This window comes from Xylaria bambusicola (assembly GCF_022495145.1).
Source record: "Xylaria bambusicola strain CBS 139988 unplaced genomic scaffold F5B22scaffold_11, whole genome shotgun sequence".
Taxonomy (NCBI): domain Eukaryota; kingdom Fungi; phylum Ascomycota; class Sordariomycetes; order Xylariales; family Xylariaceae; genus Xylaria; species Xylaria bambusicola.
In genome coordinates, this window is record NW_025953564.1 from 209169 (window position 1) to 234680 (window position 25512).

Sequence of the window (25512 nt, forward strand, 5' to 3'; positions counted from 1 at the left end):
ATACACAACACTTACATAGTGTGTGGTATTGTGTTCGACTCACACATGGTGCAGACGTTTGCAGAGACCATGAAATTGGCATTGGCACTGAATGAGGGGAGGGTATGAAACAGTGCCATTGCGCACTGGTCCAAGTTGGTGTGAACGCGCCTCCGAGCCGGATTCTAGATGCATTTTTATGTATTTTCCCTGCAGCACAGATACATTATCTGCCATAGACGAAAGGGATCGGGATATTCAATAAGCATTAGCATTGTTGGCCGCATCAAGTTGCCGCATTTAATATATAAACCTTGATAGGCTTCCTGCACACAGGACCACAAAGCCCGCCAACTATGAATACGATAGCAGGTTGGCACCTATCATAGGCTCGTAGTTGAGATGGTGAACATATTAAAGTTGTCAATCCGTCTATTAGCTTCTATATACTACCCCCTTTACTCAACATGCTTCGCTTATACACAGCCTAGAATGTGTTAAACTGCACCTATTTGTATCATTAACCCTTGTCTACATGGATAAGGACATGGAGGACTGGATGTCTGCGCGCGGGGATTTCGAGCCCCCCGTACAATTTTAAACGACGCAGCTGCATTCGATTTTCTACCTTACTATAGCAGTCTCCCCATCTCGATCATTCTTACTATGACAAGGGCTCTTATAAAGGGCTTGGAACTTAGTCATATTCATTAATAATCTATTAGGGGTCTTTAGGGCCTTAATCTCTCTTTCTCTCCTGTCCTGAAGTGGGAGATTCTTTAGCTATTTATGCTTATTCAGGCTTTATACAATCTGTAACTCCTTTTTATCTGTTGGGCATTCATGCTTTAACTATTAGTCTTCTTGTAGCTAATGGATTATCCTTATTCAATTGTTTATAGCCTTACTTTTCCTTTAAGGGTAGTATTGGTTATTTTTAGTTTTAGAATTTTAGCTGTATAATATTATCTTCCTCCTTCTTAATGTTTAACTTTAAATATAACTTAACTTTTTAGGTAGATTATAAATTTAAGGTTATAATAGTTTAAAGGTTTACTGGTTTATTTAGGTTCTATTAATGGAATTATTTAATAAAAGCCTTTATATTAATATTATTTATATACTTATATAGCTTTTAAGTTTAATGCTTTTTAACTGGTTAACCTTCCTATTTAATTAGGTATTTTATATTCCCTTAGGTTTTTAAAAAGTCCTTAATCTTTTCCATTTAGTAGTCTTTAGACTTTATTGGGGGTATTTCTTATAAAACCTGGTTAAGGTTAAGCAATGCTTAATTATTAATATAGTAGAGCTTAATAAGTAAGATATAGAATAAATTATAAATTTTTTAACCTTTGGGTAATAAAAGTTTAATAATAGTGGGTAAAATTACTTTATAAATCTTAAAAAGTTAAGTATTTTTTTGTTTAACTTTTTAATAGGTTTTTTTATTTTAATATTTTTTATATTTAATATTATTAATTAATCTTTAATATATTAAGGTAGGGTCCTTTACCTTTTATTTACCTATTCCTTTATATATTATTAGGCCTTTTTTAATTGTTTTTTAGTTTTTTTATATACCTATATTATTTAATGGATATATAGCCTATTAAATAGGTTGTAGGGTTATACTATAAAAGGGTTATATATAGTTAAGTAATAGTTATAGTTTATATAAAAGGGGGATATATATATCGAAGCTAATATAGTATTATTATATATAAATTTAATAGTTAGTAGGAGGTTTTTTTAATTGGATATTTTATAATTAATAAATGCTTAAAGGTAGATTTTAAGGATCTAGTTAAATTATTTTATTTATTTATTAGTTTAAGGGTAAAAGGTTATATTTATATAGGGTTTAATATTAATAAGCTTTAGGAAGTCTTTTTATAAATGGTTTATAAACCTAGAATTTTTATTAAAAATTATATTAAGGGGTATATTATACAATTTTTAATAATATTTAATAAAGATCTTAATAAGATCTTTAATTTTCTTTTCTTTAACCTTTAGGGGTATAAAGTATTTTATTTTTATAAAGGGGTTTATTATTATTTAAATAAAGTTATATTTATTAGATAAGGGTAGGTTAATAATAAAGTCCATTATAACCAATTATTATAAAGTATAGTACAACTTTATAGGCTAAAATAATTCATAGGAGGTATATTATAAAGCCTTATTTTATTGGTAAGCATAGTAGCCTTATATAAAATCCTTTATAGTTGCTTTAATATTAAGCTACTAGAAGTTTTTTATAATAAGTTTTAGCATTTTATCTATTTTTATATGCTTAGCTATTTATATATTATACTTTATCCTTATTATTTTCTATTATATAGCTATAAGTATTTATAGGTATCCTTTTTTATATAGTAAATTATTTATAAGTTTTACATTCTTAAAAAGCTTATCCTTTTATAAGTAATATTTTAAGTTATCCTTTATTACTTCTTTAATAAGCTTAATAAACTTTAATAACTATTTAAATATAAAAAGGTTATAAAATTGTTTAAAGGTTAATAATATAAATATTATTAAATTAAACATTAATCTTTTAAAATGTAAAAAATATTTATTTTATAAGATTAATTTAATAGGTTAATCTTTACTTCCTCCTTTTTTAGGGTAATATTAAGCTAATTTTAATATAATATTAACCTTTTTATTTAATTTACCAGGTTAGTAGTTTATTATAAATTAATATATTAATAATTATTATACCTAATAGGCTTATTATTTATTTAATATTTTAACTGTTATAAAGTATAATAAATTTTAATAGTTAAAGTAGATCTTGATTTAATATTATATACTTTTTAAGTATTAGCGCTATTAGTTAAATCTATTTATTATTATAAATAGTTCTTTATTATATATTTTATAATTTATTTTTATTAATATTAACTTTTAAAAGTGAAAGGCAATAGGGTAAAGTTTACTATTATTATCCTTTTATAATAATATAGCTTTAAAGGTAAAGTTAAAGGTGTTAGTTTTAATATAAGCTACTTTAAAGGGGTTAAAATGGATAAGTATAGGGGCTATAGTAAACCGGTATTTAAATTTAAAAAAAGCTTTATTTATAACTTCTGTTTACTTTTATTACCATTAATCCATTTTATTTACGTTTATTAATAGCTTTATAATTAATAAAAACTTTTTAATAAATCTTTAATAAAAGTTTATAAACTTAATAAATTATTATAATTTATATAAAGTAATTAATACTTTTTATTTAATAATATAGTTAATTTTATCTTAAGCTATTGAAATATTATTAACGTTAATAACGTATTTAAGGAACTTAACTTTATATATATACCACTTATATTTCTAGGGTACCACTGTTAGATTATGCTTATTAAAGCGTTGTAATATTTTTTTAATTATTTTATTATATTTTTTTTTATTTCTATATAAATTAAAAGGTTATTAAAGTATATAAATAACCTTACATTAATAAAATTTTAAAAGATATAGTTTATTATAAATTGGAATGTTATAAAGGTATTAATAAGTTTTATAAGCATTATTATATATTTAAAAAATCTATATTTATAGCGGAATGTTATTTTCCATTTATAACCCTTTTTAATTTTAACTAAGTAAAATCCAAACTTTAAGTTGATTTTAATAAATTATTTAACCTTTTAAAATCTAGCTTAAAGTTTTATAATAAGGGAAATAGGATACTTTATTAATATTATAATAGCATTAAAGCCTTAATAATTTATAATAGGGTATAATGGATTATTTAAGTTCTTTTTCTTTATAAATATAAAGGGTACCCTATATAATATAATAAATTTATAAATATAATTAATTTTAAGCATTTTATTTAATTAAGGTTTAAATATGTTTAGTTTATAATTATTTATAGTATAAAGGGGTTTTTAAAGTAAAGCCTTTTTATTTATAAGGTTAATTGTATAATCTTAAGGTTAATGATTAAGTAATTATTATATTGCTGCTTTAATTATAATAGGGAGGAACTCCTTAAATTCCTTAAGGACTTATTCTATTATTGCTTTAGCTATTGCTTAAAGTATAGTTATTATTACCTTAATGGTCCTTAATTTAAAAATAGTTTAATTAATATAATTCTTATAATAATATTTAAAAGTAAATATAATTTTTTTTATATTTTTAAAAAAATAAATAAATTAATACTTTTTTATTTATTATTAAGGTAAAATAATATTATAGTCCTTATTAAGGGTATTTAATTTAAAGCTAAACTTTATAAAGTAATCTTTTTAATATTGGAGAATAATTTATTCTATATAATATTATTTTATTTTTTATATATATATTGTATTAAAGGTTAATATAAATTTAAAATATACTTTTTTAATAAAAGGTAGCTTTTATTATTTAGCCTTTAAAAGGGATATTATAAGAATAATATTACTTATATTTAAAAGCATTTTAATTTAATATTTTTACTTATTATATAATAAGGTTATAGGGATAATAGGCTTATAACCTATTTTAAGCTTTAAATTAGCCTTTTTTTAAATTAGTTTAAAAAGCTTATTTTCTATTTATTTAGTTATATTAATATAGGAGAAGTTACCTTTTTAAAAGCTTAAATTCCTATATAATACTTTATAAAGCTTAATTAAAAATCCAAGTTTAATTTTTTTATTTTTATATATTATATAGGATTAATTACCTTTATAGTAATAATATTAATTTTAGCTTATTTTATTATAAATAGTAGTTTTATATTATTGTTAAGCTTTTTTTTAATAAAAAAGGTTTTTTTAAGGGTTAAAGGAAGCTTTTTTCTATTAATGTTTTTTTTAATATAGTAGGTAAGGGTATAATAATTATTTCTATTATATTATTAATAATTAATCTTATTCTACTTTTATTTATTAATAGTAATTTAATTAATCCTTTTAATGTAATTATAATATTAGGTTAATGATTATCTTTAAGATTAACTTTAGGTTTATTTAGCTTTTTATTAATGGGTTTTTTTTTTTATCCTTTTTTAAAGATTGGTTTAAGCTTAAGTTAAAGCGATTTTTTTTACCTTAGTTTTAATAGTTTAATTTTAATTGCTCCTTTATTAAATTAGGTATACCTTTTAAAAATAGTTTAAAGTATATTAATATATTTTTATAAATAATGCTAGCTTTTTAAATTATATTAAGAAATTTATTATTATTTCTTAAGATATAGCTTTAATTATAATAAACTATTTTTATAAGTTTAGATGGTAGGCGTTTAATAATAAAGGTTTAAAATATTAAGCTAAATTATTTTATTAAGTTATTATGGTTAAGGATTTTAGTAAAGAATTAGGTAATATTATTAAAGTATTTTACTTTTATAAAAATATTAGTATTTTAATATATTATTAATGGATTTTTAAACTATACTTTTAAAGCTATTTAATAAGCTGCTTAAGTATTAATAATATTAATATAGTGGATTTACTTTTAATAGGATTAATATTATTATAAAGCTTTATTTATTATAAGGGAATTAATTTAATTAATATAGTACTTATTAAAGGGAAAACTTTTTATATATATAAATATATAATTTTTAACTTTAATTTATTATAAAAAGAATTTAAAGGTATCCTTTTTATTATAGGTATAAGGTTTATTAAATTAAATAGGATTAAATATTATAGTTATAGAATTAATGCTTTTAAATGTAGCCGAAAATGTATATATTAGTTTATTAATAGAAGGGTTAAAAGAATTATTATTTTTTAAATCTCCTCTAGGTTTTCCATTAGGGTTTTAAGGTAGTCCTTAAGGTAGTCCTTTAGGCGAACTATAGGAAGGTTATCCTTTAAAGGGATTATTATTATTGTTTAAACTGTTAGGGTTTCCTTTTAGGTTGCTTCCGGGTAGTAGGGCAATTTTGGTAAGAATTCCCGGGGAGATTTTTATTATTATATATTGCGCTTATAAGGCTTGGGTAATTAATTAGGCTTTAATTACTTGTAATATTTTATTATTAATTTGCTATTATAGGATTGCTTCCAATAATGAATACTTTATAGCGGAACGGTTAATAAAGCTAGTTATAATGTTATACTTTTTTAACTTATTAATAATTTAGTTTATATTTAATGCAATTTATTTATTTAATTAATTTTAAATTTTTTAAATTATTATTTAAGTGTATATTTATAGTTTATTAATTTAGCTAGGGTTTATAATAGGGCGGTTTATAAGTTAATTAATTTATTTTTTAATTGTAATAGTTTAATTATTTATAACTTTTTAGGTTTTTTAATAGTTGGCTTTTTATTTGGTAAGCTTATTTTGGAGAGTTTAAAAGGTTTAATAGTAGTAATTTATTACCTTTTTAAATTAATTAATAATATTAGTTTAAGAATAGGTATTTTATATAATGTATATAATAATTTTTTATATATTTTAAAAAAAGGTAATACTTCTTTATATAATTTTTTATTAAAAGCGTTTTATTTATTTTTAAATTATTTATATATTTATTTTATATAAGTTAATTAGGGTATTATATATATTATAAATAGTAATATATATATTTTAAAGTATTTTCCTTTATTTAAAGGGCATTTTTTACTTATATTTTTATAGGGATTAAGCTATTTAAAAGGTTTTATTTATATAGTTATAAATATTTATAACCTATTATAAGAGGTTTAAGATTATTATATTTATATATTTTATTTTTATATCTTTAATATTTTTATAAATAGTTAGGTTATAAAGGGTAAGTTTTATAGCTTTAAATATTAATTTAAAGGCTATAAGGGAAGGATTTTATTATAAAATTAATTAATTAATAGATTTAAGTAGGTTTTTTAAAGGAAGTAATCCTTTAAAAAGAGGAAATATAATTTAATTAAAATAGGTAGGTTTAGGTATAACGGAAAGTAATAAAAGAGATATAGCTTATTTAAGGGTAAAAGTTAAATTTTAGTTAAAGCTAACGGAATGTTTATTTAATACTTTTATATGTTTTAATTTTACCTATAAGTTATTAAGGGGCGGGATATCCTTAATCCTAAGCTTTAGGGTTTAAAGAGGTAATAAAAGTAGGTAGCTTAGCTATTGCTTATCTTTAGGATAGTTTTTATATAATAAAGGGGATTTTAAGGAGTTAAAATTTAAACTATCCTTATTAAAATAGTAGGAATTGGAATTAAAATCCTATAGCTAGGGTATATTTATAATTTTAAAAAAATCTAAAGCTTTAAGTTAATAAAGTTATTAGCTACTTCCTACTTTTTAAATAAAAGTATTAAAATTGTAGCATATAATATTTAAGTTATTAAATATAAGATGTAGATTTTTTTAAAATACCTTTTATTTAATAAAGGTAAGGCAAGTATTTTATTAAAGTAATCCTATATTTATAAGGATTTAGGTTTAAAATAATATTATATATATAGGGAATTTATTAAAGCTTATCTATTAGGTGGAAGTTTGGGCTATATTGGAATATCCTAAAGGGGGATAGTAGATTATCTATAATAAGGGCTCTTATAAAGGGCTTAGAACTTAATTATATTTATTAATAATCTATTAGGGGTCTTTAGGGCCTTGATCTTTCTTTCTTTCCTATTTTAGAGCGGGAGATTCTTTAGCTATTTATATTTATTTAGGCCTTATATAATCTGTGACTTCCTTTTGTTTGTTGGGCATTTATGCCTTGACTGTTGGTCTTCTTGCAGTTAACGGATTGTCCTTATCCAATTGCTTATAGCCTTACTTTTCCTTTAGGGGTAGCATTGGTTATCTTTGGTTCTGGAGTCTTAGCCGTGTGATACTTACTGAAGTATAAGATTATAATTGCTGCAATAACGAGCTCGAATTAATCTGAAAGTCATCCCCGGACCTGTCGGTAGCGTCGATGGCAAGATACGACGTATCCCCGTGGTTATAGTCTTCATTGGCTGCTGAATACTATATCGCCGAAGTGACATCGTGAGTAGTTTTTCTGTCGTATTGTATGACGCCATTCACGTTGAGTTTTCACTGCGGGTCGTCTGCGGCATCTAATAGCTGTTTGCTGTAACATCTGCTGTGACAATCATTTCTTACCCCTGATCAATTGCTATGGCCAAAATCTCAGTGGTATAAGGAACAATAGGAACTAGGCACATGGCAATGACCGTCCTGACATGGCTATCGTGTGTAAACTTGAAGTGAGTGTCGGTAGTAGCGTTGACGAGACCGCTTTCGAATACAGGGCGTTCTGCTCGGCGTAGAGTACTTTAAACTCAGCTTTCTAACAATGATACCAGTCGCTCGAAACAGGCTGCCAATGTCTTGGTCATAGTTAGCACGTTGCGAGCCCATTGACAATGATAATCTCTCAAGAGACACGGTCCCAACCCTGCACATATTCATGGGAATGATACTACAGTGAACGGAAGTACCGTAGGTACCTTAGGTACCTATCTATGCACATAGCTGGATGGGAAGGAGCCCAGATTATTCATCACAGCAAGGCAGCTACGATGTTGGATACCTACATACAATTACCCAGTACCTAGGTACACTCTGTCTCTGGATCGAACTGTCGAGATCAACCTGGAGGCTGTCTCCTCTGCTAATTAAGACAGTAAGACCACACGTCCTCCTAAGAGAAGAGCCGAGCCGAGCCGAACATGTCGATGGGCCATTCTAGAGATGTTTTCCCGAGCCATAGAGCAAGTTGACTGGGTCAGTGGCGCTACCCAACAATATTGGCCGCCGCACCAGGTATCTTGGACAAATCTCTCTGTGAGGCGTTCACTACACCCAGTCAGCGATCCGTATGAAGTCGCTGGTGTAGGTGGATATAGAAACTGAACTTGTCAACTCACGCATCGTCATTATCAAGAGTCCTAACTCATCGGCGTCCTCGAGCCACCTCTCGACCCTAGATTCCATGACCGGGCCCCTCTCAACAAGAAAGAATTCGGCCTGAATCAGCTCCTTGCCGTCCCACTGCGCCAACCACCTCACGTACAGTTTCATCCACATCTTCTCGTCAGTCGACTGCCAGAGCCACTTGGGACCTGGGGCGAGGACGCGCCCTAGCGTGAGACAATTGAAATGCCTCGCCCCGTGGTACGTGCTGTAAGCCCAATGCAAGAAGTAAATCGACATCAGCGTGCGTCGCTTTGCTTCAATATGAGCCCACACCCGCCAGGTTGGCCGCACGTGGTTGGCTTCTTCATGGAGCAGCATTCCCGTTGATAGCACATGATTGCCGACCTCCTGCACCGCTGCGAATATATGAGCCGGTACGATAGATAGCGTGCTCTGGCGGTTTGATGGGAATATCAAGAGGACCAAGAGAATGGTAAGACTCTGTATGGCGGAGAGCAGCGTGGGGGCGTCATAGGAGTAATGCTTAAGATATGAATAGTAAGCTTCTTGTATCCCCGCCTCCCACTACATCCAAGATACAGGTGACACGTTCAAAGAAATTGCACATACCTTAGCTAAGATATTTTCTACTTCTCCTCTCACGGCGGATTCAACGACTTGACCAGAATCCTCCGCCTGCCCTACCCACATCTTACAAAGCGTCACGCATCTCCCAATGAGCTTAGGCATCTTCATTTCATCACCCGCTTCGCCTTCACTAATGCAAAATTGTAGTGGGTGAATTATGGGCGGCAGTTGGATGCCTTTCGCCAGCATACGCGGCCAGGTCCGAAAGGCACGAAATATGCTTTGCGCTACATCGAAAAATGCAAATGTTAGTGAAAACAACTTTGTTTCGCTCTGGTTTAGTCTTCTATTTACCCAGCTAAACACCAAGGAAGACAAAGCATATTACACCCACATAACGAAGAGGGGGATCGCATACCGCTGTGTTCAACAAGCCCTGGCGAATCTGGCATTATATTTTTTCCAGCTAGGGCGAGGATCCACGGCTCTATCTCTTCGCCATTTTCAGTCATCGGAGGCGTAGCAATGGTCGCAGCCCCTGGACAGAACGTGTGCACCTCATTCGGTTGTAGGTGCAAATATCCGAAGTTACCTGCTGGGGTCGCGGGTATGTCACCCCCAGCCCCAGGACTGCCACTGTTTAGGTTGAGCTGAGCTTCTAGATCTTCGGTACATGACCCAGCACTATAATGACGATCAACGGTATATGTACTGGTAGTACCCCCAATCGAATACGCTGAAGAGAAGCCCGAGTCGCAGTTTGACCTTACATCCGAAGTGTCGGTTGAGCTAGATGCGAGGAGGGCGGAGCCGGAGAGACTCGCAAAATCGGCCCCGCAGTCTAGGTACGAGCATGCATCTATTTCAGCTACGTTGATTGCCCCTGGAGCGATCTCGAGCTCGGGATTGACTACACTAACCCCCGAGACCCGTTCATGATTCATGGTAGCGGGGTCGGAGTTGGCAGTAGATGCGCGTTCCCCAGGTATCGTGGTTCGAGCCGGTCGCACGTACACACACGGGATGTTGCGGATATTACAGCGCGAACATGTCGGGCGTTGCAAGTCGCATCGAGACTTAGCTACTATACAAGTACTAGTTCGTTTAAGGTTGCCAGTTAGCTGACGACTTCTCCAGACGGCCTTATCAGCCGTGGGTATGAATTCCTTTGAGTACTCGTGATCACTCACTGACAAGCTTTCTGTCGTTTGCTCGGCCTTGGTTCAAGTGTGCATCTCTTTGCATGCCGCACGAGAGATGATTCTACTCATCTCCTACATTAAATCGGGACACAGGGGGAAAAGCGGTATACGTACTCTGCTTGAACGTTCTCTTACACAGGTCGCAGCGATGGTCTGCCTCAACTGCAATCTCGGCCATCCTGCTACTACCATTCGGTTCGGAGCACTTTGCTGCCAATTAGTTACGAAACTCAGAAAAAGTAAATCAACGCGTCTAGTCGCGACTCTCGCGCGTTCTACTAGCAATTAAGATCGATTCTCGTTTTGTAACCTTTGCTGCAATCAAGGCCGAGTCACTGGAACTTGGAATTCCGGGATGTACGCGGAGTTCCGAGCGCGCTGACTAAGGTTATCGCTTAGTAATCCTCACTTGTCTGGTGAATGGTGCAAACCAACAGCAACCAATAGACCACTCAAAGCAAGATCGGCCCGTGAAGACTTGACAGCAGTTATTGTGATTGAGCATTGACTATATACAGGACGCTGTTTAGATAAATTCAACCTTACTTGAATTACGGGTATATTCCCGCTAGGTTTTCAGTGAACTCAATATACCTATATGGTCTCTGGGAATCTCCTAACTGCAGCGTATCTAGGTTCTAGCTGTACAACGGCTGATGACCCTGTACGGGGACCTTCAGTTTCTTATGCATTTACGAAGCAACACTTATCACACCCTCATGCTTTTCGCTGCGTGCTGTCATATATATTATGAATGGTCACCATATTTGACGCCAAGGTGATTGAGTAAAGCCTTCGTGGCGTTCCAAGGGATAATATCTAGCATTTCCGGGTCCAGCCACCCCGTACAGCTTAACACCGTGTCAATATTGAGAATGAAACGGTGTCGGGCAATTTCTAATGCATTTTTGCCTATGGCACAGCTCTCTCATCATGTACAGCCTTATCTAGTCGACACATCTACGTGGTATTTCACCGGCGCCGAAGCTCCCACCTATTCTACACCTCCTATGTCTTTTCACAATGTCAAACTAGAGTCAAACGACTCTCCTGGACAGCCAACCGTCATACAAAACGTCAGGAAGACAAGGCATACTACCTACTTAGCATCTTCAATATCTTCATGCCACTACTTTATAGTAAAGGTGACTATGCGTTTGAGAGACTACGGCTAGAAATTAAGCAAAAAAATGCAGAAAATACGAAACTGGATCATCTATTGAGTATGTTACCAGTAGCCTCTGAAGCAGCCTTCAACTCCCGTCTCAACCAGCATGAGCCGGAGTGTCTTCCAAATACTCGAGCAGAACTCCTTCAGGCTATACATGTATGGATCAGCAGTCAAGATGATAGATGTATCTTCTGGCTGAATGGCATAGCTGGCACAGGAATATCAACAATTGCTCGTACTGTTGCTAGAAAATACTATGACGAGGGTGAGCTGGGAGCGAGCTATTTCTCCGAGGCACAAACTACACGATATGTAAAATCTCGACTAAACATATCCAACACCTTAACGCTACATCGGGCTCATCTATATCTCAGCATAACATTGTCACTGCAGATTCCGAAGCTATTAGTGCAGGCACGTGTGCAAGTTTTCTGCAAGATCACTACATTGCTTTAATCGCCCTATATACGTAATGAGATATGAAATGATGTGGGTATCATTTGCTGCAACTACGCCAATGGGGATGACATTTTACGTACGTGTGTACTTTTCTCGCCCCATTTCAAGCCAGGGAAAATGCGGAATGGGCATTTTTCGCCCGATGGCAGTCAGATTGGCCCCTTTCACCCCCAGCCACCAATGTGACCCGGTCCTACTCTAGGCAGCCAGCCGAAGAATCAATGATTAATCCACTTAACAATGTTTGATTGATCGTTGGCGGCCTCGGACTAAGTGTTCCCCATGTCGGCCATCAGGCGAGCCTATCACCTGCTTATATTACATGTGTATACTTAACCACTATTCCCCTACATTCTTTCCCTTCCAAGTCAGCCATCGTGTCCAACATTAGTAATTGTACTGTGATGACAATACCGCGTACGCAGCAAGAATCGCTGTTCTAGGCCGATTCCATTTCACCACGACTAGTATTTATTCACGCAAATCATCTGACAAAGGATGGCGTTTACCTGTGTGACAAGTAAGTGATTCATTTTTCACGTCGAATACCACTTGACTAATCAAATAGCTTTCCACAATATGAAATAGACCCGGGATCGTGGGAGAGTAGAATGTTAGAACTCTGGCGATTTCTCTTGCCTGGGGATAATTAAACTTTCGGGTTCCTCACGCCCGCGACCGTATTGCAGATGCCTTGGACGTCTGATTTTAGACTCGATGAATCCTCACGAATCGTTCAATTGTCCCCAGTGGTGAGTACGGACCCAGAAGTTGGAACCACCGATGTTGTCCGGGCCAGCGCTGGTGCAATAACGAAGTTGCTGCAGGCCGCACAGGAAGCGGGCTCGTTCCCCAAACTATACAATTGGCCGAACGAGAAATTCCCTTTCGCTGTAGACCGTGCTATAGCACCATACCTTGGCATTGTAACAACAGGGCCTCACTTGAACGCCTTTGTCCGCGATGATAACGGTTTAGTTGCTAGTATCTGGGTTGCTAAAAGGGGAATGAATAAACCTATGTACCCAGGTATGTTAGATAACGCAGTTGGCGGAGCTGTGGTAGAAGGCGAAACACCCCGCGGATGTCTATTACGGGAAGCAATGGAAGAGATCGGGATTGATGCCAAAGATGCTGTATCTGGAGGAACTGTATCTTGGTTCAGAATCAAAGAAAACCGGACAGGGTTTACACCTGGCTTGGTAGAGCCGGGGGTGCAATATGTTTACGATCTGGGAGTCGGCTCGGAGACTATACTACACTCTCCCGAGGCTGGTACCGACTGGCTGCATCTACTGAGCATCAACGAGGTAATGGGGGCTCTGCGACGCCACGAGTTCAAACCCAGCAGTGCCTGCGTCATGATTGACTTTCTTATACGGCATGGCATAATTACTGCCGAAACCGATCCCGACTTTGCAGACGTGGTCTCTCGATTGCATCGCAAGCTATCACTACCCACCAGGTTTCCCGAACAAACCCGACAGCAGTAACGCAGTGCTTACAAGCCTACCTGACTCTGTCTGTGAGCCTACGACTGAAATGGTATGAGGAGATCCGCGCTCGTTTTTCACTGCCTTTGTATTGGCATTCCAATCAACTTTTGTGCTTAGGTCATGCCTTTTAGAATTACATCGTTCGTTTCAGCGCATGGTGGCGGCGCGGGCTCTAGCTGCGAACCACTATGCTTGCCTAGATACCGTGTAACAGTTTCTGAGGGAGAGTTTTGAAGAAGAATGTTGGGGAAACCTCGTCCAATATAAGACTGGCGATGGCTTCAAGCAACTAGCACAGGAGCCAACAGAAGAGGGCGTCGTTTTTTTTTTTTTTGGAAAAAGAAAAAAAAAAAGGAAAGAGAAAGATAATTTCACATCGCTAAAGGTCTCTCAATTACCTATAAATCTACCCAGCCTACGTAGGTACCTAGGTAACTAGGTAGGTACATATACATACTTAGATTTGTATCGGATCTGAGCAAGATCGCGCTAAAACCGCGGGGGAGGGGCTCGAGGGGTAGGTGCGGGGCATCTCCAGACCCTGTATCTTGGTTACCTAAGTACCTAGATAGATGTAGATCGCCGTCGATCACTTTAATTAGGACGTCTTCAATTCAACGCCTTTACTCCGACAATGTCCATCCATGTGCCTCTGGCAGCAGAATCAAATTATCTGGTGCAGCTTTTCCGCTCTCTCACACGCAGCAACGCGGCATAAGCCTTAGCTGACAAGGAGAGCTTTCTTGACAATAGTCGGGTGCTGGTGGTTGTGCTGGTAGGTACGTCTGTGACCAAGAGACAGTGAAGCTTAGAGGGGATGCGCAACTCGAGATAGGCATACTAGGTGTGATCGATCGTGTGTAGCAAAGTTCTAGTACCATGGAATGGCAAGTTACCAGTCATGTGCTTCTCTCCACTCCGTTGCTGTTCCTCTCTCATTGCTCAGGTTAACCGTGGAGAAGGCATGGTGGTTGCCGGTGAAGCTGTGGGTAGTGGGAGCTCAGGGGGTAACGTTGCCTACTTATCGATGGTTAGTTCTTTGAACCCATTGCACAGTGTCGACTTTAGATTTGGACCACCGTCTCTTGCATGCAGATATAGGGCCAGGCAAGTTCCCGAATTCTGGGTTTCGCTTGTTGCCTGACATAGACGTATTTCTCATGACCAAAAGTGAAATGTTAAGTTGATAGGTATGGTGTCATTATGGAAGTTGTGGGGCATCGGAACCGCCAGCCCGCATGTATCTCTGGAATGGTGATGCCCTAACAATACGCTGTCGCTTCGCTACCCCTTTTGACAATCATTGATTGGAAAACCTGCTGTTCTGAGATAGAAGTTACCCATTTGATTAACTGTCCGCCTGATGTCGATAACTGTGAGGAAAGCGGCAGCGTTATTTGATTCTCTCCATTCAAATGGTGCATTTCTTTAAGTAGTTAGAGAGTGTGACTTATGGAGTTTGATACTAAAGTTTTAACCTTTACGAGATGCAGTAATCCAAGAGAATGATTTTATCCTCAGAAGAGACTGGAGCAAGAGGAGAGGGGGCGGGTGTTGCTGCGCGACTGTACATCTGATGTGTCGGGCCGTGGGAGGTGCAACTTAGGTACATATGACGCGTCATTCCGGGCGATACGTGTCAGATACATGGTAATTTGTCTCTAGAGATCCATCTTCATGTCATCCATGTCATCCATGTCATCCGTGCCTGGAGGCCGAGTGGTTGGCATTAAGACAACTAAAGAACGGCCATAACAAGTCAGCGCGATTCAAAGAACGACATATATCGGATGAATAGCACATATGAAGAGTAAGGTATATGAGATTACTGCAGGCAGCTCTTTATCCGTTCCAGAAACCAATTGGTCCTTGGACTAAGTGCAGTTCAATAATTCGTATACGTAGGGGTCTCATTTAGCGTAGATAATAAATTCCATCGAAACTGTAGAAGCACCTTTGCAAAGGCTATTAAAATAAAAGATCCTAGGCAATGGTAAAGAGCTCAGATATAGTGATCGTTTAATGTCATTTGTTGAATGGGCTGCATACGAATATTCGTACGGGACCAAGTGGTAGTACGTATTCTCTATCTAATACGCTACGACGAAGAAAAGGAAAGAAAAAATGGTGTGAGCTGCGCAGCAGCCCCTATATAGACCTTGAAGGGGTCCGTGCCCCAGGTCCTTCGCGTACGTGTAACGCGTGCGTACGCAATTGCAGCCAACCTGTTGTTCCAACATCATTTCTATTTACGTTGTTGAGGTCCTTAGTATCGTTGTTATTAGTTTGCGTAACTTGCACTCGAGTTTAGCCAAAATGGAAGTCTAATAGAGAGGTTTTCAGCAGAGTTGAAATCTACAACAGCGAAACGCTCGATGTAGATATAGGGAAACCTTTTCTTGTTTAATGAATTATGACAAAGAAACTGCTTTGAACTCAAGGCACTTAACGGGAAACTCAAAAGAACCTCTTTAACAGATTATTGCGATGTATATGATCAACGCAGTGGTTCGCAACTGAGCAGCGATGATGGAAGCGATTCTCAAGCATATCATTGTGGTCGAAAGAAGGCTATTATGCTTAATTCCTATGTTGTTATCTTTATCTTACGATTCCGAAAAACGTAATGTTACCTATTGTTGGTTTGTGCTCAGAGACACAAAGCATCATTCAATCACCATTCTAATTGACTTTACAAAGCCATGTAGCGATGGTGTTGAGTCTTCAGCGCTCTTTGCCCAACCTCTGAGACATCGTTATGTCTCTCCTCAAGGGGTCCTTTTTACCCATCTCCCCAACCAAATCATCAACACATATCACATATCGTATTGGAGAAGAGGAGAAACCAATGATTAGCACGAGTATGTCGATTGCCAACGAGTTACGGCCGCGCGCCTTCTTCCAACACCTTTCTGAAAACTATAAGAACGAGGAGTGGGAATTTGAGAAGAGGCTTGGGTTTGGCGCATTCGGTTTTACCGCTTTATTGAGGAGGAAAGCGTCGTCGGGACAGCCCGTGCAGCGTATGGCTCTGAAATTTATGGTGGGAAGCTCCAAAAGCAGAGTGAGTGCGTTACAAGGCGAGATCTCTATGCTAAAGGTATGGCATCATGCTCTACTCTCCATCCTTTAGGTTTCCCTTATTGACATGGCATATGATACAACCTTCACTTCCCATTGCGCTTTCATAATTAGTATCTAATTGCGGCTAGAGAGTCAACGGAGCTAGCCATATAGTCTCCATACTTGCGAGCTGCGTAAACCTCACCCTGCCCACAGGAAACCAATATTCTCCTGACAACGATCCGCAAACTGAAGCCTCAGGCGTATTTGAAGGGTTCGTGGGTCTCGTAGGGCCGGCTGTAGCCCTAGAATACCTCGAGTACGGTGATATAACGGGACTTATAAATAGGGTTCGTCGGACAGAGCGGAATGTACCTAACAGGGTACTCTGGAGTTTCTTTTATTGTTGTATGTATTTGAACCAAGCTGGATCATCACATGTTCTGCCACTTCGACCAGTTTCCTCTAATTTTGAAAGATCTACTGGCTTCTCTCTGCATACAAGCTCGCAGCGAAAGAACAAGACTAACCGGTGCCGATGCACCAAATGCAGTGATAAGAGCCTCGGTTGGGTTGGCGTATCCACCCAATCAGCCTATTGGTAGTAATACTGAGATATTAGAAGAGCTCCCGAATGGTCATAGTCCGGAAACAGAAAGTTTTTTAGCGCATAACGACTTCAACGCAAGAAATATCATGTTGACGGTGGGCGATGGGCCGGAGCACGGAATAGGGGTAAAGGCCAAACTGATAGATCTTGGCTTCGCTGAGGTAGTCACACATCGACGCAATGGAACCCCAGTGAACATTTTTGATGCTGCCCTGGTAAGCAAGTCTTTTATTTTCGCGTTGTTGACGCCCCCCCGCCTCCCCCTCGACTTCTCTCACATCTGAGCTCATCAATAAAACGTGCTAAAACTACTTCTACAATAGACAATATGCTGTCTCGCAACTCCCAACGTAGGGTTATCAAAATCTAAATGTACATACCAAGGATTACCCACAAAGGCTGTAAATCTTGTTGGTACGGGTAATCCGCCATTTCCACTGCCCGTAAGTCATTCCCGAGGTCAAGCTTTTGCTTTAATAATATCTCAAGTGCTCTCGACTTGTCCTAAAAGTTTGATCGCCGAAGCATCAAAGCTACTTTGAGTAAATGAAAATAACTAATTGAAGATATGACAGTGGTTGGATCCGGAACTTCGGGACATCCTGGCGCGGTGTATGTATGAAGATCCACTCCAAAGGCCTGGCCTACAGGAAGTTCTACAGGTTGCACAGAATGCGGTGCACTCAAAAATAGCTATGTCATTCCCAATGCCTGAAATGGAGACGGAAAGTGCTGTCAGTGTCTTTGTCCAGGGTTTAATTTTTAATATTCTGTAATCATAAAGCATCGGGGTAAATCTACTTGCTAGTGTTTTTTATTAATTGTTAAAATTCTTCTTTTATTCATATTATCACTTACGGTTTTATATATTAGCATGTTCGTAGGCCCTACTACATTCACATATATACACTTTATTGTATTCTTGTCTCTTAAGCACAGCGTTTTGTACTGGTTGGAGACGGTTTGGTCTGTTCAACACATGGGCGAATAGTAGTTGTTGAGTATTGAATGTGAACCGCGATAACGTTGTTGCGGGGATCATGTATTAGCAGACAACCTCAGTGGAAAAGGAAAGATCCAGAGTTAACCACCGTTTAGTTGAACTTCTGATGAGAATGAATAAAAGCCGGTTACAATCAGCCCAGAGGGGTAGTGCTCAATAGTGACAGTGTTGAATATACACATGGGGAAACTGTGTCGCTCATGATTGCTGCATCTCAACGACAGTGGTCAGGAATACTGAGTAGTGAAGCAGTGTACACCCTACAAAGCTACAAAAGCGCCATCACGGAGAGTCATATCCATCTTGTCCACCTCAATCATGGCTACCTCGTATGCAGAAAGGTAGGTTATTTACGCGTGGCCAAAAATTATTGGTGGGAGGATTGGATTGGATTAAGTTGAGGCTTGGATTGTTAATATCGAATGCTTATATAAGTACTCAGGCAAGTACCTAAGCAGGCCGAATGAGTGCAGGCACTGTAAATACCTGGCGGTGTCACGGGTATAGGTACCTACCTAAATAAATCTTTAAGATCGGACCGTGGGTAGGGTTTTAAAGCATACCCAGGTGGGTGTGTGCAGCTCTAGATTGAGAACATCTTCTAAATTTGGACTGGGCTCAGTCAGGGTTGCGTCTGTACTCTATGCGCCATCTAAGCATCAATTGGACTGACTATTTGCAAATTGCACCCCTTGGGTTGCCTTGTGGATCAATTGCCACCTCGAACAGTAAAATCATTGTCTTCTCATAGATGTGAGGGTGTAATTGGGGTGTGTGATCAACAGAGACAGATATGAATTGGGTATGTGATGCATCATGGCGATGCAATACGGGTTGAGCCATGTGATGATCGATTCACGTGGGCCATTTATGCAGATTGAACACGAAATGCAGGGCCGCGAACTAGGCCGTCACCCATGCGAGCTTGATGGGCAAAGCCCAATCACGATGCGGGATCGTGTACAGAAGATGGGAATGCCGACAGCGGTGCTGTACGAGGGAGGATTGGCAGCGGTGCCAAGTGGCATAATATCGTGGGCAAAAAAAAGAAAGGTGTGTGTGTCTCTGCATGTGTGTGTGTGTAAGTATGTATGTATGTGTTCTGTAGGCGAAGGACAAGGACAGGACAGAAGGAGGTGGTGCAAAGAGGCGAGGAAGAGACAGAAAGGGAATCGCAACCAATGGCACGTTACTTCGTACGCCCATCCATGCCCGTCTCTGCCCATGTCTGCACATCTTATACGAAGTTCGGCGTTGATGAAGGCTCAAAAAGGACAGGATCATGACTATCAGGAACACAGGAGCGACGACAAGGAGCGCACGATGGGCCCCGAAAGAAGAGGATGCCGGAGCTAAACTAGCCCCTCCTTTGTTTCAAAGCCCCCTCCTGCCTAAAGGGGCAGTCAGGGAGCCTCTAGCATGGCCCAGCGCGGTGTCTGACTGGCTGGCGCTGAAACATCGTTATAGCACAACGGGGGCTTATGACGGCACTGGCCAGGGAGGCAAGCAGCGGCCATGCCTGACAACTGCCATCTCGGGCCCAGGATGCGCTGTAACCTCGGCCTCATTCTCCCTCGTCTGTCAGATCCATCCTCTCTGCCAGACCCTCGAGACTCTGCTCTGGTCTGCGGCGCTGCTCTCTGGCATTGTGCGTGGGCGGCTGCTCGCGTCCGCCGGGAGACGGGACGGGGCTGGACGGGCTGGACGGGGTCCTGCAGTGTCTGGCGTCTCTGGGACTTCGAGCCTGGTCATCCTACCTACTTAGGTACTTACATAGAGTACTAGGTACCTATATACATACATGTAGGTAGGTATGTATGTATGTACCTATGTACATTAATTAAGCCTGCTGCCGATCCCCCAACTACCAACTACCAACTACCGTACCTGCTGCTCGGGAGAGTGAATATAAAGACACGGAGCATCGTCCCCATCACCTGCTTGAAAAGGGTCCCTGGTCCCCAGACCTTGCCCAGACCTATACATACTCGAAATAAGCTCAAAATAAGACCTACTACAATAGTTGGATATTTGGATCGACGCCTCTCTCATTGGCTGCCCTACCTATCTCATCTCCCTTCATCCAACCTATAAAAGGACCACTTCCCATTGCCGCACACTTGTGATACCTACTTGACGAACCCACTCACCGGTTGTGTCCTGTTTGCTATTTTGCAGGTCAAAAGGCCACTCTTCTTCCTCCCATACATTCTCCCCCAAGCCATTCATCGTCTTGAACATCACATCGCTTCATCGAACCAAAATGGCACCTATTCGAGTCCTTGCACTCCCGGCCTTCGCCGCCATGGCTGCCGCTCTCAGCATCAGCGAGTTCGTCCCGGCCTGTGGACCATCGTGTATCGACGAGTCTGTTGCTGAGCACACCACTTGCGCCCCCGATGACAACGCCTGCATCTGCTCCTTGATCTACACGGTTCGACGTGATGGCGAAGTCTGTCTGCGCGACGCCTGCAGCGAGACCGACTATGGTATGTGCATCGCCGGTCCTACACGAGAAAGACTATTGAGTATGAGAACTGACAAATGAATAGGCGGTGTCCAGACGGGCATTGATGAATTCTGTGCTGCCGTAGCAAATGGTGGGGGTGGTGACTCTAGCACGTCAACCCCCCCAACGAGCACCACGACCACTTCCAGTCAGGACTATCCGACCTCTACTTCTACCGCGACACCCACGGAGAGTCCGTCCGAGACTCCCACTAACTATCCCACAGACACTCCTACGGAGACTCCTACTGAGACTCCCACCGAAACCCCTACCGAGACGCCTACCGAGACACCCACGGAGACACCCACGGAGACCCCTACTGAGTACCCGACCGAGACGCCTACCCAGACGCCTACAGAGACACCCACTGAAACTCCCACCGATGTTCCTTCTTCTAGTTACCCTGCTTCTACCGGTTCTACTTCTGAGGGCACCACTCCGTCCTCGACTGAAAACCCTGGCACCACAGTGGTGCCGACCGGCTCGTCTAGCTTCACCACCTCGGTCGGCAGCATGACGGAGCCACCCAGCTCCAGCTCCGCCACCAGCTCCGCGCCTGTCAGCACCTCTTCGGGTCCCGCCACGGGTGCTGGCTCCCGCGCTCAGATCGGCCTTGGTGCTGGTGTCGCCGGTATGCTGCTTGCCTGTGGCGTTGCGTACTTGCTGTAAGCGAGCACAGGCCAGGCTTCCGCTGTCCCGCTATGACAGCCTCGCATGGCAGGAATGAGAGATTGCAGTGGTGGGGAAAGATGGAAACGACGACGAAAAAAATGACGTTTATTGCATTAATGGCTCGATTCGCATAACAACTGCTGTGTGGTTCATTACCCCTTTTCTCCCTGTTGCGTTGATTGCTCCTCTTTAATGGACCAAGAGGGGTCGCCTGGTTGGGATTCTGTAGATATTTGATTGCCCCTGTACATGCAAACCAGCTGTGCTAGTATATACATACACGTGGAAAACATGAAAACGTTCTACTCTACACTGCATTTGGGAATTACATTCATACTTACTGCTGCTCTGTGCGTGGAAAGGTTAGGTGGCATGCGCATTCCCTACTTTCGAGGATCAAGCAAGTGTGACTGTGATTTCTGGGAATTGATGACATTCTGTGGGAATGAGTGTTTAGCAGCTTGCGAGTCGCGACATGTTGAATCATAATAGGGCTCCAGAGTCGCAGCCCAAAAAAAACAAATGAACAAATCAGAAAAAGGCAGGTTCTACCAGGACCTCTGAGCTAAGGAGATCAGTCGGTGTTTCATGACATGGAGATGGGGTGAGGGATTTGCCGATGGAGATGAACGGTGAGATGAGAAGGAGGATGTTTGCTTGTGAGAGGGCGTATCTTAGCACGTGGCATGTTTCAGCTTGGATTATGAAAATGATCTTACTGTGAAGGACGATTTCGCCGGCAAATGCATTATTTATTAGGCGACGAATTCCATTTCATGTGACAAGGATCATAGCTGCAAAACACAGGCCCCATCCTCGCCATCCTAGCGCACTGTTGGTAGCATGAGCATTGCATGTGTAGATCTCTAATCCACAACAACCATGACCCTAGCTTTTCGAGATGACTTACGGATAGTTCAGTTAAGGAGCTACTATGTACACATAACACTACCTAGTGTAAGCAAGCACGAGGTGCATGAATCATATTCGACTCTCAAGAAAGCCTACATGAATATTTAGCAGATTGATGCCGCGTTCAGTTTTCTTACCCGGTATTTCTCTCTATCGGTTAATGATGCAGCTAGGTAGCTCGAACACCTACAGATCCGGGGTACGGTAGGACAAACGGGTCTGCAGCAGACACCGCTACACCACTACAAAACGCTACCTAGGTACCACCAGCTGTGCCCTATCTAGGTATGCCACCTGGTCTGAAAAGTCCCCAACTAAGGAAAAAAAAAAACTTCTCGAAGTTTCGCTCCCCTTCACCATGTTACAAATGCGTGCATGCATGCTACCTGAATTCTGGCTGCACCGCGGCCGTGGTAACGACTCAGGTAGGTGTACACACTATGTGAGACGTATGCCGGCAATACCGGCAGAGCACCGCCAGCACCGCCAACGCCGGCATCTAGGACAACGATATTGCTATCATTTCCTATCCTTTCTCGGACACCGCCGCGCAAACCACCGTCTTGGACTTGAACTCACCATACGCGGCTGATAGATAGCCTTGCTGATAGCCTTGCTGATAACCAGAGAGGCAAGGCGCTTTCGTTCCTTACTTGCTTAAACTACGTACCTACCTATGTAATCTTGCTCTCTCCTCTCCATCCCTCTCCCTAGCTTGCCTAACTTTCGCTGCGCTGTCGCTCGTGACCTGCATATCCTAGAAAAAAGGCTCCTGGTGTGTGAGACGACGCCTTGCTATTCGACCAATTGGTTGATTGATTCCTCCTCGCCCCCCCGAGACTTTGATTTAGACAGCCTTTTCTACCGTTTGCCGTCTTTGTTCGCTACCTTTATCACGACGCTGTCTACCGACAATAGCCTAACATCATAACGCTTAAAATAGCTGACCCTATCCCAACTAACTCCCACTCCCATTACGTGTTAAGAAGGCAATCGATCGAACTTGACGTGAGCCTCTATCGAATCGTCTACTGCCCACCCTCGCTCTCTCGATTGGTCAAACCGCCGCTAGTCATCGCGACCAGTCCCGTATACGAACTTGATCTTGATTATACCGACCTCGGCGATCGCCCATTGAACATTCCTCTGTTGCCTTGCCCCTCCCCTCTCGATCTCTTTCCCGCCAACAACTCCAACGCCGTCGTCAATCATTTCCGTCCTCCTCAACCTGTCGCCGCCATGATGGCAAACGATGATGTCAAGCGAGCCGAGATGTTGAAGACTGAGGGAAATAAGCATTTCACATCGGGCAATTTTGCCGCTGCCGAAGGCTTGTATTCTAAAGCGTCAGTGTGCACTCAGTACCTCTTCTGTCCAAATGCTTTTGCTCTTTTTTAAACAGCAATTGCTTGTCCCTCGATCTTGCCATAATCAGCTGACCTTGTTTCCCTGCTAGTATCATTGTTGATCATACCAATTATGCGCTATACACGAACCGCGCGATGTCCAGATTGAGGCTCTCAATGTACGAGTCGGCTGTCGTGGATTGCCACACTTGCCTGCAGCTGAGCGGCCCAAATAAAAAGGCGTATTTTATCCTATCCCAATGCCTACTGGCCTTGCACGACTTTGAGGGCGCACTCGAGAATGCCCTTTTGGCTTACCGCTTGGGTTGCGAAATGGGGGATAAGTTGCTTGGAACCTTGACGGCTCAAGTATTGCGATGTAAAAAAGAACGCTGGGATGAATTAGAGAAGAAGCGATCTCGCGAGGGCCAAGCGCTCGAAAGGCAGGTCATTTCTCTCATGGAGCGCGAACGGGATGATAACCTCGCGAGCTGTGCTGACGAGACCGAGCGGATTGCGGTCAAAGAAGAGTATGAGGAGCAAATCAGCCGGCTCCAAGCCACTTTCGAGGCTGCGAGGGTGGCAGACGAGAGGAGGCGAGAGGTGCCTGACTGGGCTATCGATGACATTAGTTTTGGGATAATGGTTGATCCAGTGATGGTATGTAGTCTTGGCTTTTGCGAGAAGTGACCTTAAACTGATTTGCCGCACAGACAAAGACCGGCAAGTCGTACGAGAGAGCCTCCATCTTGGAGGCTTTACGGAGACAGCCACTTGATCCAATTACCAGAGAACCTTTGCATCCTTCAGAATTGCGTCCCAATTTGGGTCTGAAACAAGCCTGCGATGAATTCCTAGACCAGAACGGTTGGGCTGTCGACTGGTGAGGACTAGGTGTGAGAAGGGGGAGGGCAAGCATTCAATTTGGCCGGGTATTCTATGAACTAATCAGTGTCCATTTATCTTTATTGTGCAACAACCGTCGAGGATATCACGAGGCAGAACGTTTGAGCCGCATGTTCATAGGAGTTCCATATTGCATCGGAAGGCGTTTAGGCGGACTAACTCTTTCATCGAAGCGAATAAGATGCTTTGCTTGCTTTCTTTCCACCTAATGTTTACTGCATAATGACGATTGATGAACAAGCCAAACTGCAATCGGCGCAAGTGAATACACATATATCGAAGGACTGATCGACGACGGCTATTTCTACGTTTATACTAATTTTTTTGTTTCTATCTATGAGTTCGACATATAAGCCTAGGTTACGAGATGGCTAGGTAAGTTGTGCCAAGATAACCTCCGGCTTCGGCTTCGGCCTCGGTTTCGAAAGGGTTGGCAAACGTCGACTTTGGGCGAAATTGACTTTAGTATAAAGCAAGTAGGAACATTCGTTTAAAGTATAATGCCCTAAGGGCGGAGCAGACTCTGGACTCTGCTCAACAACAATAAACCTGACGACACACTCTCAAGTAACCTGGCTCGCCTAATCTGACAATTATTACGTATGACGCTCAGGGACTTTTTGACTTCATTGAAGGCGATGATAGGACCGCCTAAAGTAGCACTGAAGCGAAGAGCGCATAATGTCGATCTAAGTAAGATGAAGCTCAGAGGTGCACTTCAATACTCAAGTGAGCAAGATGAAGATGATGACAACCGTCGCGATTCTGGTG

At 40.0% G+C, this 25512-nt stretch overlaps 6 protein-coding genes across 6 annotated transcripts; 5 read left to right on the plus strand and 1 right to left on the minus strand.

Moving 5' to 3' along the window:
- Window positions 1–8519: 8519 nt before the first annotated feature.
- Window positions 8520–10492, minus strand: F5B22DRAFT_50341 (uncharacterized protein). Its single transcript, XM_047972475.1, has 4 exons — window positions 9811–10492; window positions 9435–9679; window positions 8816–9347; window positions 8520–8744 (listed from the first exon to the last, which is right to left on the minus strand). Exons 1-4 carry the CDS (start codon window positions 10334–10336, stop codon window positions 8683–8685), a joined length of 1365 nt encoding a protein of 454 aa, XP_047832759.1. The 5' UTR covers window positions 10337–10492; the 3' UTR covers window positions 8520–8682.
- Window positions 10493–11545: 1053 nt separating this feature from the next.
- Window positions 11546–12556, plus strand: F5B22DRAFT_598206 (uncharacterized protein). The gene has a single exon (XM_047974347.1). It carries the CDS (start codon window positions 11718–11720, stop codon window positions 12219–12221), a length of 504 nt encoding a protein of 167 aa, XP_047832760.1. The 5' UTR covers window positions 11546–11717; the 3' UTR covers window positions 12222–12556.
- F5B22DRAFT_598209 (putative thiamine pyrophosphokinase) lies at window positions 12542–14323 on the plus strand. The gene is made up of 2 exons (XM_047974348.1): window positions 12542–12744; window positions 12793–14323. The coding sequence occupies exon 2, from the start codon at window positions 12914–12916 to the stop codon at window positions 13715–13717; it is 804 nt and encodes a 267-aa protein (XP_047832761.1). The 5' UTR covers window positions 12542–12744; window positions 12793–12913; the 3' UTR covers window positions 13718–14323.
- A 2155-nt stretch (window positions 14324–16478) lies between these two features.
- F5B22DRAFT_644492 (kinase-like protein) lies at window positions 16479–18169 on the plus strand (the record flags this gene model as incomplete). Its single annotated transcript, XM_047978433.1, has 5 exons — window positions 16479–16820; window positions 16933–17107; window positions 17262–17608; window positions 17717–17836; window positions 17969–18169. The coding sequence occupies 5 exons, from the start codon at window positions 16479–16481 to the stop codon at window positions 18167–18169; spliced, it is 1185 nt and encodes a 394-aa protein (XP_047832762.1).
- A 2406-nt stretch (window positions 18170–20575) lies between these two features.
- F5B22DRAFT_50399 (uncharacterized protein) lies at window positions 20576–21700 on the plus strand. Its single transcript, XM_047972478.1, has 3 exons — window positions 20576–20885; window positions 20949–21053; window positions 21132–21700. The coding sequence occupies exons 1-3, from the start codon at window positions 20660–20662 to the stop codon at window positions 21572–21574; spliced, it is 774 nt and encodes a 257-aa protein (XP_047832763.1). The 5' UTR covers window positions 20576–20659; the 3' UTR covers window positions 21575–21700.
- Window positions 21701–22595: 895 nt separating this feature from the next.
- On the plus strand, window positions 22596–24789 carry F5B22DRAFT_50484 (uncharacterized protein). Its single transcript, XM_047972480.1, has 5 exons — window positions 22596–22914; window positions 22993–23167; window positions 23479–23835; window positions 23946–24495; window positions 24549–24789. Coding segments are annotated over exons 2-5 (1083 nt in total). The 5' UTR covers window positions 22596–22914; window positions 22993–23165; the 3' UTR covers window positions 24723–24789.
- Window positions 24790–25512: the final 723 nt, after the last annotated feature.

Coding starts and splice junctions, on each gene's coding strand:
- F5B22DRAFT_598206 (XM_047974347.1), top strand. CDS start 11,718: ATGCCACTACTTTATAGTAAAGGTGACTATGCGTTTGAGAGACTACGG.
- F5B22DRAFT_598209 (XM_047974348.1), top strand. CDS start 12,914: ATGCCTTGGACGTCTGATTTTAGACTCGATGAATCCTCACGAATCGTT.
- F5B22DRAFT_50341 (XM_047972475.1), bottom strand. CDS start 10,336: ATGAATCATGAACGGGTCTCGGGGGTTAGTGTAGTCAATCCCGAGCTC. Junction 9,680..9,810: donor AGGGCTTGTTGAACACAGCG/GTATGCGATCCC, acceptor TTTTCGATGTAG/CGCAAAGCATATTTCGTGCC. Junction 8,745..8,815: donor ACTCTTGATAATGACGATGC/GTGAGTTGACAA, acceptor GACTGGGTGTAG/TGAACGCCTCACAGAGAGAT.
- F5B22DRAFT_50484 (XM_047972480.1), top strand. Junction 23,836..23,945: donor GAAGGCTTGTATTCTAAAGC/GTCAGTGTGCAC, acceptor TTTCCCTGCTAG/TATCATTGTTGATCATACCA. Junction 24,496..24,548: donor TAATGGTTGATCCAGTGATG/GTATGTAGTCTT, acceptor TTTGCCGCACAG/ACAAAGACCGGCAAGTCGTA.
- F5B22DRAFT_50399 (XM_047972478.1), top strand. CDS start 20,660: ATGGCACCTATTCGAGTCCTTGCACTCCCGGCCTTCGCCGCCATGGCT. Junction 20,886..20,948: donor CTGCAGCGAGACCGACTATG/GTATGTGCATCG, acceptor ACAAATGAATAG/GCGGTGTCCAGACGGGCATT. Junction 21,054..21,131: donor GAGCACCACGACCACTTCCA/GTCAGGACTATC, acceptor ACTATCCCACAG/ACACTCCTACGGAGACTCCT.